Raw genomic sequence first — 14,793 nt, 5'->3', positions numbered from 1 at the left:
CAAGACAGCTGTGCTGCACTTGTCACTAACTGTGTGTCAGTGTGTGTGTGTGTATTACTTATTGTAATACTTAATTTTATATATACAGATGTAGATATATATTTTTATTTTTATCCTGGTATTTCTGTAAAATAGATTGTTTTATTTTTCGAGCTTTATTATTTCTTCCATAAGATTTAAGTGACCAACTTTCATGCTGATTATGCTTTTGTAGCCAAATGACGGTTGCTGCTGCACTTCTGTCTTTTACATGTTTAGTTCCTTTAGATTTTTAAAGACAACTCAATTATTAGATGGCAGTATGTATTTCTTAGATGATGACTTTCTTAACAATGAGGTCAAACTATGGCCCTCGTGTCCTTTGTAAGGAAAACCCCTGAACATAATATTAAAGCTTTTAATTGTATTCAGCCACATGTTCTTTTCCAAAGGCTCTTAACTAATGTTAACATGGATTTTATTACACACATTTGGCTCCCTGACTTCTTAACACATGTGTTCCCTAAACCTTTAAGCCCCTGACCCCAAAGTATCAGTACCAGGGACCTGTGACCCTGGACTCTCCCCAGAGGTGTTTGAAAGACACTAAGGATGTAGACTGGAGGTAGTTAGCAAAAAAGAAATCACCCCAACATTTTCTGTGTTGCTGTAAACGGAACTGCTGCTAATCTGACATAACGTCAGGGGTAACGTGGGGGAAGAAAATCAGAAAGTTGATGAATTTTTATTTGCATGCTTTTGTTTACATTTATAATTAAAATATGGAATTTCTAGTCATTTGAAATTGACTTTTGTTTCAAGATTTTGCCATTAAATTTGCAGATGACAGATCGTGAGTCTGATGCACAATTCTCAACTGGTGTGACCAGTTTTTCATTTTGAAAAAAAGTGTTGCTGTGAGGTTGGGGTTACTGGTGCTCCCTTAATGAATGGGCACCTGTATAAAGTGAGGGTCACCTCCCTTAGGCACAGAGAGGGCCTGTCCCAATTCCTCTCTCTTGGCCCTACCCATTGATATGAAGTGTCCCCTCCAACCCAAGCCACAAGGGGGAGGGCTAGGAAATCTTCCCCAGGAACTACAACACCACTTTCTACGTCATCAGCAGGCGGGACGATATATAAGTAACACACAAGCAAAAAGGCTGTAGTAGATTCGACAGTACCGGCTCCAAATGTTGATCCGGCTAATAAATACACAGAGAAGAAACCAGACGAGTAGAAGACGTCTGTGACAGCTGATGGAATTCCATAAGGTTTGTAGATTTGGTTACAATAATGACTTTTCCAGCATGTTAGCACAGCAGCTAATGTTTCCTGATGTTATGTTTACCGTGTCATTAATCTGCATGGAAAGCTTTCAATGTAGCTGCTTGGTTGGTTTTCATCATATGGTTGAAGATTTGTCACAAGTTATTTTTTCTCTTTGTGGGGAAAAGATGAAAAATAACTTGTCATTTGAAATCGAAATCATGTTCCACAGCTGGTGTATTTTGGCTCATAACCTTTGCCTATTAAAAACAAAACTATAGGTTTATCAACTGTCCGTCTTTGGTCCCCCCAAAGGCAACACTGGGGGTACACATCGAGATACACATCGTCCTTTCAAACATCTGAGTTTTCTTGTTTAAAAGCTATATCACCGGATGTGATGTCACTGTTTTAGTTTTTCCATGATTCATCGGTGTTATTGATTGATGTGTGCACTGGTTGGGCTGCCTCCTGTCCAGCAAACTGCCCCTGTTGAATCTGAAGCGTCTGGTTAATGGGTGACAGATGATCCATGCTCAGGTCACAGGCCCAACTTCAGACACGAGGAAACCTCTGCTTCACCTCTGTGACCCCGCACACACCCGGTATTAACGTGTGGTTTTGCGATCCGATCACAAGTGGACAGCCCTAAGTACAGGTGGGAAAGCACTCCGATCGGATAGTGATCCGATCACGCCAGACCACATTCTGAGGTGGTCAATCAAATATTTCTACACAGCGCAGACTCTCCTGACTCATCTCTCTCTACCTCTCTCTCGCTCACTCTTGCCAACACACACACAAACACACACACACACAGTGATATTGGACACACTTGTGTACTCAGACTGGGTAAAAACAACATAGGTTGTTCTTCATGAACAGATATGACGTACGTGTATGTTTGTTTGAACAGAGCTGGGAGGTGAGATCTGATCATGAGACGCATGTGGTGCCATATTTTAATTCCAGGTATGAACGCATGCACTCAGAGCTGTCCACTTCCGGATGTCCAGATCACAAATCACATAAACCACATGTTTTATCTTGACTGGCTTATTGATTACTCTTCCTTCCAGTGAGAGAGACTTAAGTGCCCTAGAACATTCTCTCTGGAAACCAAAAAAGGCCTTAAAGGGGAAGTCTGGTATTTTCCAACCTGGGCCCTGTGTTATAAATGTGGGTGTGTAAGTGAATTGTTTATCTGGTTCTTTGCTGGCAACATTACACATCGCTCAACGAGAAGTCTCACAACCGTGCAGCAGCTCCGTCCTCATGATAATGCACATGTCACATCTGCCAGTGGTCTATTGTACTGATTCCAATAGTTTCCTTAAGTACCATTCATTTTCACACCCACATTTATAAATCTTCTGAGGCTTATTTTCTTGTGTTAGACCAAGAGGAGACAATATGTGTGAATGGATCAATACTGAAAACAGCAGCTGGGGCCTTCACTAAACTCATGAGTTCATTTCCACCTACACGTTCTTTTATATAATGGAGTTTATTATCAGCTCAATCATACAGCTCAGTTTTAAAAACAAGCCATTTGCACCAAAACCTTGTTTAGTGCAAAAAATATCATGATCGTTTACATTCAGCAAAGAAATACAACTGCACAACAACCAAACATTAATGGTACCAATGTTGAAAAGGGAATGGTTTAAATACACGCCCCAGCAGCAGTGAAGCATGATGTTACTCTCAGGCCTGTTTTCTGGACTCAATCCTCCCATTCCATGTTGGGTATTTGAGCGATATACAGCTGCATGTATTTCAAATCCCTCCTGTCACATCCACATGTTAATGATAACAGGGTGCAAAGATCACTCTGCTATTCAACACGCATACAAACTTTTAAATGGGAGAAATCTGATGCTTCGCAAGAACATCGACAGGTGGTTTGAGTGGTGGTGGAGCAGTTTTTAGAAATGATAAGACACCAACAAACTGTCAGCTTCTCTCTTCAAATGAAGGACTTCCTATTGTTTTGCTGTGTCCTCAAGAATTCACTCTTCAAGAATTTAGTCCATGCAACTTCAGTTTGGCACAGAAGGGAATGGAAACTTTTGTACAAAAGCAAAAAGGTACAAAGGAATAATGCCCCATCGAACTATAAACTACAAGAGAAAATATTAATTAAATGATACTTGTACTATCTGTCAAAGTATCTTCATGTTTTTCGCGTTTCACAGAACAAAACATACACACATTTACAAAATGTACACGACACTTCAAGTCCAAAAAATTCAAAAATCAAGATTTTACAAAAAAAGAAAAATGGGTGAGCACAGTGAGAGAAAACTTGGACACTGTCATCATCAAAAACAATTATGTGTTCTTGTCATGCTGGTTTATTTACTGTATGTAGATTGGAATATAAGTGAGTAAGCAATCTTTTGTGGTCATTCTCTTACGTTTAAGAGAACACAGTGGGATGTAGAGAAAAACAGTGGGACACGCAAGGATTTGGACGTCCGTACAATGAAACACGTGCATAGAAAAAGGGAAAACTCAACCTTCTGTTATGTTAACTGGTCTCATGAAATGCTTGAAGCGACGCCTTCGAAAAGCAGACGATCTAAGTGAAGAGGGCTCGAGGCAAAGCTCCCTCTTTTTTGTTTTTGAAATCACTGGAAATAATCACAACTGCCACACCATCGTGGTCACGAGCTGCAGCTTCAATAAAGTCAAAAGAGAAAAATCACTTTTCACATCCTCCAAACTTTGAATGCACATTTTCTTAGCCCACAAAACTTGAGCCTTACACTACTCTACATCTTTCTGTTCAAAAATGACACCAAGACCCATTAGGTGACATTACAGCACCTCCTCCTGTGGACAGAGCCGCTTCCACACACCTTGTACAATCAACATCCAGCTCGGGGGACAGCTGCTCTTTCTGTCTGTTGCTGCAGCGTTTGAACTCTGTAGCAATGTCTGCTCCAATACTGTAGACAATGATGGAGCTCCCCCTCAGCACCACTGACTTCCCCTCTTATAAGCGGAGGACACTCAGGCTACTGTGGGCTGTCGAGCTGCTGTCAGGCAGTGATTGATTACTAAATGAGTTACAAAGAGCTGCAGAGCTAATTCAGAAAACCATGTACGTACTTATTTCCTATTTCATTTCTATTCCCAGAGTAGCATAGCATCCCCCCCCACCCCTCCCCCTCCACTGGACACAGTAACTGACTCTTTAAGGTGTACTAATCGAGGTAAAGAACAGCGGGAGGCAGAGCGGAAACATGGACAGAAAATGGATGATGGAGACAGGTGAAAGAGAGAGAGACCCATAGTGGGGCTAGGTGTCAGTAGGGTAGGGGGCATGTTGTCCTGCCTTGTGCAGGCGGGGGTGGGGCTGTAACAGAGGCTTCAGCTCCTGCTGGGTTGTTCTCTGGACTCCAGATCTGTGGCTCATTTCTCCCTGTAGAACAGCAGGTACATCTTCAGAGGCTCGGGCAGTGGCAGGCCCAGTATCCTCTCCCTAAGGATGTTCACGACCGGCTGGGGTCGCAGGAGCTCCCCGGTCTCCTTCTCCTCCTCCTCCTGCTCCTCCTCTTCCTCCTCCTCGTCTTCCTCCACGACCGTCTCCTCTTCTTCCGCCACCGCTCCTCTCAACCCCCTCCTGCTCCCTCTCGCCTGCCGCCTTGCCTCCCTCTCCCCCGCCCCCTCCTCCTCGTCTGCCACTCTCCCTCCCTGGTTGTTGTTGCTGTCCAGGGGAGTGACCACCTGGATGTTGCAGTGGCGCCGGTGGACGCGTCGGCGCTTGAAGCGAGGGCCGTACTTATGGAGTCCAGCCACTGCCAGACCCCGACCCACGCTGAAAGAGGAGCCCTGGCCACGTGACTGGTTGTCTCCTCCATCTGTGGTCACTCTGAGGGTGTGGCGGATGCAGATACGAGCCAGCTCCTGTAACGTCCGTACCTCATACCTGGCTGCGAAGTTGAGAACCAGAAGAAAGCAGAAAAAAAAAAAACCAGGAGTGAATAACAGATGATGATATTCATAATTAGCTGTAGTCTTAATTTAAATAAAGCTTGAAATGAGACTCACGCAGGGGGACAGTCTTGGGTTTGCCATTTGTGCTGTGTTTAGGCAGCACCAGAGGAGCAAAGGACACAGAGATGATCTTCTTGGTCTCCCAGCTGTTCGCCCCCGTACGGGTGATCTTGGTCAACTGCAGAAAATACGACAGGATGAAACCTTTTAATTTAATTATTTTCTCAGTTGATTTGTTCCACAGACTTCAAAAACTGCTTTGCATTTAGAGTCCATATCATCAGTGTGTGTGCTCCAATAAGTCCGTCAGTCCCACAAGTTTTACAGACTTTAAGTGCGGTCCACAAAATATAACAACAATAAAAGCCAATAACATATTAAAAAGAGAAACACATATCAAAGAGAAAATAACAATAATATAGGTGTGGACGATCTGAAGATTCTGATCTTGAAGACATTCATCGACTACTTTTCAGGCCAGTCCTACAGATTGTGTGATTTTATGAAATGTTCACTCTTCACAGACTTCTCTAATGAAGTAGATATACAATACATTCACCAACCAACAGAGTGATTGCCTACTGACGGTCTGTGCTGAGGGGCACACACGAGACAGTAAAAAGCCTGGACCCAATCCTGAATGCAGCTTACGTTAAACAGCTGAACGGAACGAAACTTGGTGGAAGGATGTGGTATGGGTCAGGGAAGAACCCAATACATTGTTTTGCAGATCTGGATCGTTGGGGGGGAATCCAAGATTTGTCTTTCTTAAACATTAGAGTATAGAGATAGAGTGTTTTCAACATTTTCACTGATTTCCCCGAAAATGTAAGAGGTAATGGTGGCAGGAAACGTGATGAAAAAGTCAAAAATAATTAAGTTTTACATGTTAGTACTCAACCAAACAACTTTTTGTCTGTAGTTCGGTTGCTAGGCGACGGCTGTAAGGGCGGGACAAGCTGCTGATGCAATAAGAAACCCGACCGGGCGATAAAGGATGCGGCCACTGAGTTGAGAGACAGCTCATGCGCGTCCATATAGGCGAACTAGACAATTGCCTAGGGCGGCACTTTGGCTGAATTGCTGAGGAGTCAATCACGCTGCACCTGCAGCCGACTCTTTCACCGCCTCCCACCCCCAGCTCTAAAGAGCCAGTGGTCGATTCAATTTAAGATTATTTAAGTTTATTTCAGACTCATAAGTAGGTCCAGAGAATGTCTTTGAGAAGAAAAAATTAATCTGGAAAGCATTCCAAAATCAGAGGGGTTCATTGTTAAAATATATTGATCCCGGGCAGTGTTGTGCATGAACGCGTTCATATTTTTTGTGAACGCTGAACTGAACGAATCAATTTCCAAATGATGAACGTGAACACTCTCGCTTGAGTGAACGCCGCTAAAGTTTTTTTTGTCATCATCTAGGCCATCATGTGAAATACCAGGAGTGAGAGAAAACATGTGTCCTCCTAGACCACACACACACAGACCCACGGGGCGCCGCCCCCACTTACTCGCTCAGAGCGACACCCACAGTGAGATCAGGGGAGCGTTAACGGGAAGCAGCCGGTAAGTGACTTAGTTGACGAACAAAGTGAAAATACAGAGTTTCTCTCTGGTCCACTGCTGCTTCAGGATCAGAAGGTTGGTTTGTATCGTGCTGGATACATAGTTCAAATTTATTTTAAATGAACTATGAACATGAACTAGTTTATTTTAAGTGTGAACTGGCACAACACTGATCCCGAGAGTGTTAGTAAGGATGATGAACCACCGTCGGTTACGGTAAAAACTACCTCCGCAGTACAACGCAACAAGACAGTTGCTGGTATGGTACGTTGCAAATAGAGGAGCGGAATAATTATTTTACGCCAAGAGCTGCAGAAGTGTTGCCGGTCCTGCTCCGGAGTGTGAAATTTGCTGCAGCTTGATTAAATTCAAGGGGGACTTTAAGCAGTTATCACTTTGACACACATGTTAACAATCTGCTGCGGGGAGAGGGGTACACCAACCTTTTCCTCAAGAGGCATCACCAGGATGCCCCCCAACTTTAGCAGGTTCTTCATGTAATCCTCGTGCTCCTTCTGCACCCCAGCACCGCAGTACACCCTGTCATACTGACGGCTCTCTGGAGGAATCTCCAGACAGTTGCCCACAACAAAGGACGGCTCACAGAACTCAAACCTAAATAGAGACACAGGAACAATGGAAAACACTAAACACACCAGTAAAAAAAAAAAAAGGGAAAAAAAAAAAAAATACGGAGACCTACTTGTCAAAGCTATCGCTGGTTTTGATGAAGGAGTCGAGCTTCTGGTAAGCGTACTCGATCACATCTGCGTGCAGCTCGATGCCGTGGTTCACCCCAAAGGGTCCTGTTGGCACAACACAGTCCACAGTTTTATTTTAACCACATTAACATGGACACAAAGACATGCTTGTATGTTATGAGTGATTATGCTCTTAGTTTTGTTTAAGGTCTGAATCACAAGTGGTCAGCTTAAAGTTTGTCTGTTCTCCTGTGCCCATTTGTGATCCGATCTCTCTTCCCCGCTCTATAGACAAATAAAGACTACTGTTGTGTTCATGAAGACCAAATGATGTTGTTTTTACTCAGTTTGAGTTTACAAATGTGTCTGATGACAATGTTGGTGTGTGTGTGTGTGTGTGTGTGTGTGTGTGTGTGTGTGTGTGTGTGTGTGTGTGTGTGTGTGTGTGTGTGTGTGTGTGTGTGTGTGTGAGAGAGAGAAAGAGCGCAAGCGGCGTCACAAGAGGTTATATGAATGAATGTGTGCAGCTGTAAAGAAAGAAATTGTGTCGGGGCTACAAACAAATCAATGTATGGACACTGATAAGCATAACAATATGTTTAAACCATAGAGGTTTAAACTGAAGCAGGTCAGGAAAATCATCTGAGTAGTTGGTCCTTCATATGTGGCCCAGGATGCATTTAGGTGCATTCAAACCTGTACTTAGCACTGACCACTTGGGATCTCTCAGGACGAATGGTAATACCAGGTCTGTCTTCTATTTATATTAATCAAATTGTACAACAATTTCTTTTTCAGATTTACAATTTTTTTTACAGACATCTATCATTTCAAGTACTCGTGCACGCTGAGGCCAGTCTGCTACAAACACAAATGCAGCCAGTGTGCTGGCCTGTGCCAGTGGAGTTTGAAATATATTTTACTATAATCATAATTTTTTGAATCCTTGATTTTGCCTCGAAGGTCTCAGTGAGATACAAGATCTCTTCTTCCAGGCAGTCCTGGTTCAAGACAATTTCACATAAAAAAATAAAGCACATACACTACATTAATGCAACATAGTGGAAATAGCAAACGAAGAGAGGCATACATCCTGAGAGATCCAGTCACGAGTGGACAGCTCTAAATTTGTATGTTAGCAAATAACATGTCCTGAATGTGTCACCTGTGACCACTTGGGATTGGATCTTGCTCTATATGCAGACAATCATGTATGTCATTTGAATAATGTTGTTTTTACCTAGCTTGAGTTTACAGATGTGTCCATTGTCACTGTGTTTGTGTCTGTGTGTGTGTTGCTGCAAGCAAGAGAACGAGCAAAGTCAGGAGGGGCTGAATTAATCAATGAGCTGTGTACAGCTCTGCTATGGACTACAATTTTACCCATTTGAAAGAAAATATGAATCATTATGCGGTTGACAGTGCTGAAATTGTGGACATGGTCTGTCGCTGTTTGGAGACTGAGAAGCATAAAAATACATTTGATTCATTGTGGAACTGTAGTAGGTCAGAGGACGGCAGCTGAGTAGGCGGACCTTCATATGTGGCCCAGGATGCATTTGTGTTTACACAGCTGTAAGAATTCAATTCAATTTCATTTGTATAGCACAAAATCACAACATACATTATCTCAAGGAACTTCTTCACTCATTCACTAAGGTCGAGACCTCACGAGAACGTGGCCACGTGGCCCAGACCAACTCCAAGCGACCGAGGGATCGGATCTCAGGACGCATTCAGATGCGTTCACACATGTACTGTCCACTTGTGATTGGATCACTCAGGACAGATGTTAATACCAGGTCTGAATGGGCTCTCAGACTCTAATGCTGGAAGGTGACGTGGAGGTAGAGTTTACGAGATGTCATGTGGACCGTGGCTGTGGAGAACTCTAGCTGACTGCAGAACTAACTTGCAGGTTCAGCCTCATTATTGGCAAAAATATTACTATTGGCAAATCAACTGGAATTATATTGGAAAATTGAAAAATAGTGCCCAATGCTCAGTGCACCAGTGTATACCTGTAACCTTCAGTTACACACTAGACCTAGCTTTTTAAACTGTGACGGCAGAGACATGAGACAGAGACCCTGTACACACCTGGTATTAACATGTGGTTTTTGTGATGTGATCTCAAGTGGACAGCTTTAATTCTAACCCTAACCCAAATGTCTTAACCCCCAAATAGTCCATTAAAGGCAGGTCACAAAGTGAGGACTGGCCAAAAGGTCCTCCCTTTCCCAAAATGTCCTCACGCCGTAGGTAGTAGACTCAAACTGGTCTTCACAAAGATAGCTGTACAAGAGCACGCACGCACGCACGCACACACACACATTTGTACTCAGACTGGGTAAAAACAACGTAACTTGGTCTTCGTGAAAAGGTGAAGTGAGATCCAATCTGAGATCCGATCACGAGACACATGTGGGACCACATTTTAATGCCAGGTGTGAACGAAAGCCCTGAGAGCTGTCCACTTGTGATCAGATCACAAAAACCACATGTTAATACCAGTTGTGCAGGGGGCCAGTGACACTGCACAAGATTTAACAAGCAGCAGCAGCAGCCGTGTCCGTTAATAACTCCACATACTTTCAATGGTGCCAGCTTGACTGAATGTTAGCATAGATAACCCACAGCCAACTCCCTGATATCACCATCATACTTCCTATTTACTTACACCAAAACTTAAGCTCTGAGAGGGTGGGGGTGGGGGGGGGGTCCACTTTGTCAAGCTATAAAAAACCCTGTAAATGAATGAAGTTGAAATAAAGGATACTGAACATACCCAGAATGAGGCCAACCATGGTGCTGAGGTAGCCAGTCCCACTGCCCAGGTTGAGGAAGGAGAGGCCGGGGTGCAGATCCAGAGCCTCCATCACCTCAGAGTAGATACACGGAGCCGACAAGTGGATGTTTCCATGGCGCCATGCCAAGTCCTAACCAGCACAATAGTATATGCTTCCATTAACACCGATAACATCTTACAGCCAATCAAAACTCACCACAGCTGTTCCCTTTAAAAACATCATGAATAACCAGTGACGAATAACAAAACCAGAGTTTTACCACAAACCAGAGGGCCGTGTGTGTGGTGGTTTCTTTTCAAATTTGCTCACCTTGTAAGCGTTGTCCCGGTATTCTTCCAGGTAATAGTCCGCCCGGTCGATGGCTCGAAAAGCTCGCTCCACCAGGTCGGAGCGGATGTAATAAGCCTCCTTCAGGTTGTCAATCAGGTCATCGTTGTCCTCGCCGGCACTCACAGCTCCACCCATCCTGACTGAAGACAAAGAGAAGGTTTACTATCCCACAGTGACGACCATTCTGCAACCCGCACAGGAACCAGGGAACACAAAATGTTGTCACACTCACTCACACACTCACCCACTCACAAACTCACACACTCACACACGTTGTGAGAAGCAGATGTTACTGTACAGCACGTAAATCCGAAGACTGTTCACATCCTTTTCAGAGCTTTTTCTCAGAAAATGAAACACCTAAAGGTTTTGATCAGTATGAAGACATCACCCTGGGCACGAACACAATTAAATTGTAATCTGCTTTTTTCACTTCAAGACTTCACTATTCACTATTCAGTTCAATACTGAAAACATTCATTTGTTGCACTCTTCAAATTTCCACATGTCTCCTTTAACCTTTAACATATTCATAAAGAACTACATAACAATAACTTAAAATGCACATACATTTCTGATTAGACAAACACCATGAAGTGGTTGAGATTGACATTATTAACGGCACAAGGCTCACTGTGTGCACCGGTTCAGCCAAATCTGGAGGCCTAAAGAAGGCTTTTGGTGGCAGAGCAAAGCTGCAGGTATGACTGCTGCTGTAGCTGTGGTTCAGAGGCGTGTCAAAAGCAACACCACAGACAGAGATCCCAGGGCGGCCAAATGCTGGCCACAGCCATGGGGCTGTAAAAGAACAAAGCTCTATGAGCATTTAAATGTCTGGACCTCCTGCTGCCTTTGAAGGCACTTGGATGAGTTGAAGTAGCATGTCACTGGAGCACCGCACTCCCAGAATTCAGGCGTACGTGTTGTCCCTAAAGTCTCTAAAAGTAGAGTAGGAGCAAGAGCCTTTAGCCATCAAGCTCCTCTCCTGTGGAATCATCCCCCAGTTTCAGTTCAGGAGGCAAACACCCTCTCTATGTTTGAGTTGTCTTAAAAGTTTTCTTTTTGATAGAGCGAACAGTTAGAGCTAGTTCATGTCTGTTTTGGAGCAGATCTTAGTTACTGACTTGACCTTCTCCCTGGAGTCTTTGTGCTATCGTAGGTCGCTGATTGTGAATTATGATTAAATCTAGACTGCTTAGATATAACTATTGGCAATACTTCTATATTACAATTGTCATTGCTGCTCCCTTCATCTCGGTTTTCCTTGTGTATAGATACTTCAAACATTGATACACCTCTCAATTTATGTTCGACACATTTTTTTCTCATGAATGTTGTAAATATTGTTATTGTGTTGATGTGCTCTGCTACACGTGACATCTATTGCACCTCTGTCCGTCCTGAGGGATCCCTCACCTGAGCTCTCTGAGGTTTCTTTTTTTATGTCCTCACTCTGGTCGAAGGTATATATTATATTTGTGAATATGGGCATCTTAATGGGATTTAAGATGTGCTCATTTCCAGGAGGAAATAAATCCAGCATGAGCCCCCTGCTGCTTCTTTAGGATAGTATTAGCACAGGATGCCTGCAGGGGGCGCTGTGAGTGGCTCTGTGACAAACTGAGAGGTTTACTAGGGAACACACTTCCTGTAAACACTAAGATCAGAGCTTTGCAGTTCATTTATGGTTTCACGAGGTTTCCACGTCTGTTCTGTCGCTGACGTGGTCGCTAAGTGGAGTCCGCGTGGAGCTGTGCATCAGTGCAACCCTCTTCATATACAGTCATGGTTTAACCACACACGTCCACAGCCCGCTCCGCGCTGCGGCCGCGGCGGTCTGCGCCATGCAGGTGATCCAGTGTGAACAACAAGCACAAAACACACTGCGGAGCTCTGTGAGCCTCTAGAAACAACACGGTACACCCGCTCGCCCACTGGCACACCGCGGCAAGGTCAACGCCGTCGGTAACTACCGCATTGTCCTCGACGCTGGCGAGAGGAGAAATGGAGACGGCGGAGTTGCGTCGCTGTTAAAAACGAGCGAACCCGCGGCTTCTCCTACGGCCCCGCAGCGAGCCGCAGTCCTACCTGAGGAGAGGAGGAGGTGTTGTCTGTCTGCGCTGCTTCTCCTCTCAGCTGCTGCTGGTGCACACAGGAGGAAGAGGAGCAAGAGGAGGGTCCGTCACAAACACAACTGCTGGATGTAAACACTCGGCCAGCTGACGCTCTGACGTCACGCGCAAAGGACGCACAGATAACGGTCAGGAGGAGGGAGCGTGGCCCACGTTCTGTGCGCGAGGACCCGCCCACAACGCTGCCTCTGATTGGCTCACCTCTTTGACCGTGCAGATGAGGTTTTAGCAACAAACCCGATGATTGGTTGGAGCTCGACGTGGCTTCAGAAGGACACCGCGGTCACGTCATTTGCCAAAACCTGATCACACCACGCGCGTCTATTTGTAGTATTACGGTACGGGTGCTTGGCGCTGAAGACAAGAAACACACAATTTTCATTATGGAATTCATAAATAGCTTCTATTAAATATTATTTTTTTAAATTATTAAGAGGGGACAAAGAAGTTTTACCTCACTCTTGTTCATGATGACCCCCCTGTGTATATGTCAAGTTTCAGAAGATTTTACTGTAGACATGTTTAGATAATCAAATGTAAAATAAGCTCAGTTTTCAGTATGGCATTCATAACTTGGCATTCTTACAATTGTAAATTGTAAGAAATAAGACCTTTCCTTAGGTGACCTATTAATGATTTATTTTGAATAAATACTATTTAAAAGGGTTTAGCTTAGAGTAAGTTATGAATGCCTTAATAACAAGACTTTTCAGTAATGTTCTCAATTTCTCTACTGTTAAATCCTCTGAAAGTTCACATGCAGACAGTAAGGGTCACCATGAGCATGAGTGAGGTGAAAATCTTTGTCACCTCTTACACATTTAAAGAAATATATAATTGAATTAAAGCAAGTTATGAATGTTATAATGAAGTTGAGATGACTTCGATTTAATTTTCTGAGAAAAACATACGTAAAATATTACATTTCATTATAATTGTCAAACTCAATGTTTATAATAAATGACATTAAACTTTCAACCTTTGTTTTCAGCCTTTCCTTCCGCGCGATGCACCTGTACCGTAATACCAAAAATAGACGCGCAGCACTTTTCAAGCTGCTGCTGGTGTGACCAGGTTTTCACAAACGACGGACCACATGTTCGCACTAAACAGACACGGGCACATGTGAACAGCTTTATTAACAACAATATTTTATCATTTCGTCATGTTTGTGTGTGTTTACGGTGTTGTTTTTACTAGCCAATCAGAGTCCTCCATCTGTTTGAGCTTACTCTGAACGTCAGCCTGTGTGCTCTAAGTAGCTTGAGAAACTCTAAAGACCTTAATGGTGTCCAAGCGCCTCAGTGGTAAACAGGCCTTCTCTTGGTCAGTAGGCCGCACACTAGAAATCAGGGGCCTAATATCGACCCTGTCTTCACATTTAAAAGTGATGTTGAAATCTTTACCTTGTGCCAATAGCTGCTGAGCACTTTTCACAAGATTTGCCATGTTGATGAGAGTGGTTGATGATGACAGGTGGGGGTTCTCAGAGTTATGTGGGGTTATCTTGACCTGAATTAGGTTGTGGACAACTGGGAACAGGACACATCGTCAGTAGTGTGCCATTGTGTCATTGGGTGTTTCAGCCTTTCATTACTGAACACCCTCCACAAAGGCGTCCAGCTGCAGGGTGATCATTCCTCAGCGTGCACGTGCCGTGTCCAGCTCTCCCTGAAATCAGTCCTGAGATATTTGTGTTTTCTTTATTGGTTGTTTTTTTTCATTTTTGCATCTGTCTCGTGTTAAAAACGTCATCAACACACCCCCTTGTTCATGGTGAATCCTTTGGAGTATCTCCTGTGGTGTTCTCACATTAGCTCCTCCAGACATTCTGTGATTTTCATACTAGTGGACTGGACGGAGAAAGTCCACAGAAAGTCCGGAGGCTCTTACTCGGATATTTGCATTCACACATACAGCCCCTCCAGAGAAAGTCTGGAAGATCTCCAGAGTTCAGTGCATGTCTGAAAGCAGTATGAATGATACATGAATACCTCCAGTC

At 43.9% G+C, this 14,793-nt stretch overlaps 1 protein-coding gene across 1 annotated transcript; it reads right to left on the bottom strand.

The window, feature by feature from the left end:
* Window positions 1-2,736: 2,736 nt before the first annotated feature.
* LOC117765413 (protein-L-isoaspartate O-methyltransferase domain-containing protein 2) lies at window positions 2,737-12,907 on the bottom strand. The gene is made up of 7 exons (XM_034592026.1): window positions 12,748-12,907; window positions 10,639-10,799; window positions 10,308-10,458; window positions 7,522-7,624; window positions 7,262-7,433; window positions 5,308-5,431; window positions 2,737-5,189 (listed from the first exon to the last, which is right to left on the bottom strand). The coding sequence occupies exons 2-7, from the start codon at window positions 10,792-10,794 to the stop codon at window positions 4,669-4,671; spliced, it is 1,227 nt and encodes a 408-aa protein (XP_034447917.1). The 5' UTR covers window positions 10,795-10,799; window positions 12,748-12,907; the 3' UTR covers window positions 2,737-4,668.
* Window positions 12,908-14,793: the final 1,886 nt, after the last annotated feature.

Source organism: Hippoglossus hippoglossus, chromosome 7, assembly GCF_009819705.1.
Source record: "Hippoglossus hippoglossus isolate fHipHip1 chromosome 7, fHipHip1.pri, whole genome shotgun sequence".
Classification (NCBI taxonomy): domain Eukaryota; kingdom Metazoa; phylum Chordata; class Actinopteri; order Pleuronectiformes; family Pleuronectidae; genus Hippoglossus; species Hippoglossus hippoglossus.
The sequence above is the reverse complement of the archived record's forward strand: the minus strand, read 5'-3'. Positions and strand labels throughout refer to the sequence as shown.

Excerpts from the sequence above, each read along its gene's own strand:
- LOC117765413 (XM_034592026.1), bottom strand. The coding sequence starts at position 10,794 with ATGGGTGGAGCTGTGAGTGCCGGCGAGGACAACGATGACCTGATTGAC. Across the intron at positions 7,625-10,307 it reads CATGGTTGGCCTCATTCTGG|GACCCTTTGGGGTGAACCAC; the intron begins GTATGTTCAGTA and ends TTGTGCCAACAG. Across the intron at positions 5,432-7,261 it reads TGATGCCTCTTGAGGAAAAG|TTGACCAAGATCACCCGTAC; the intron begins GTTGGTGTACCC and ends TATTTTCTGCAG.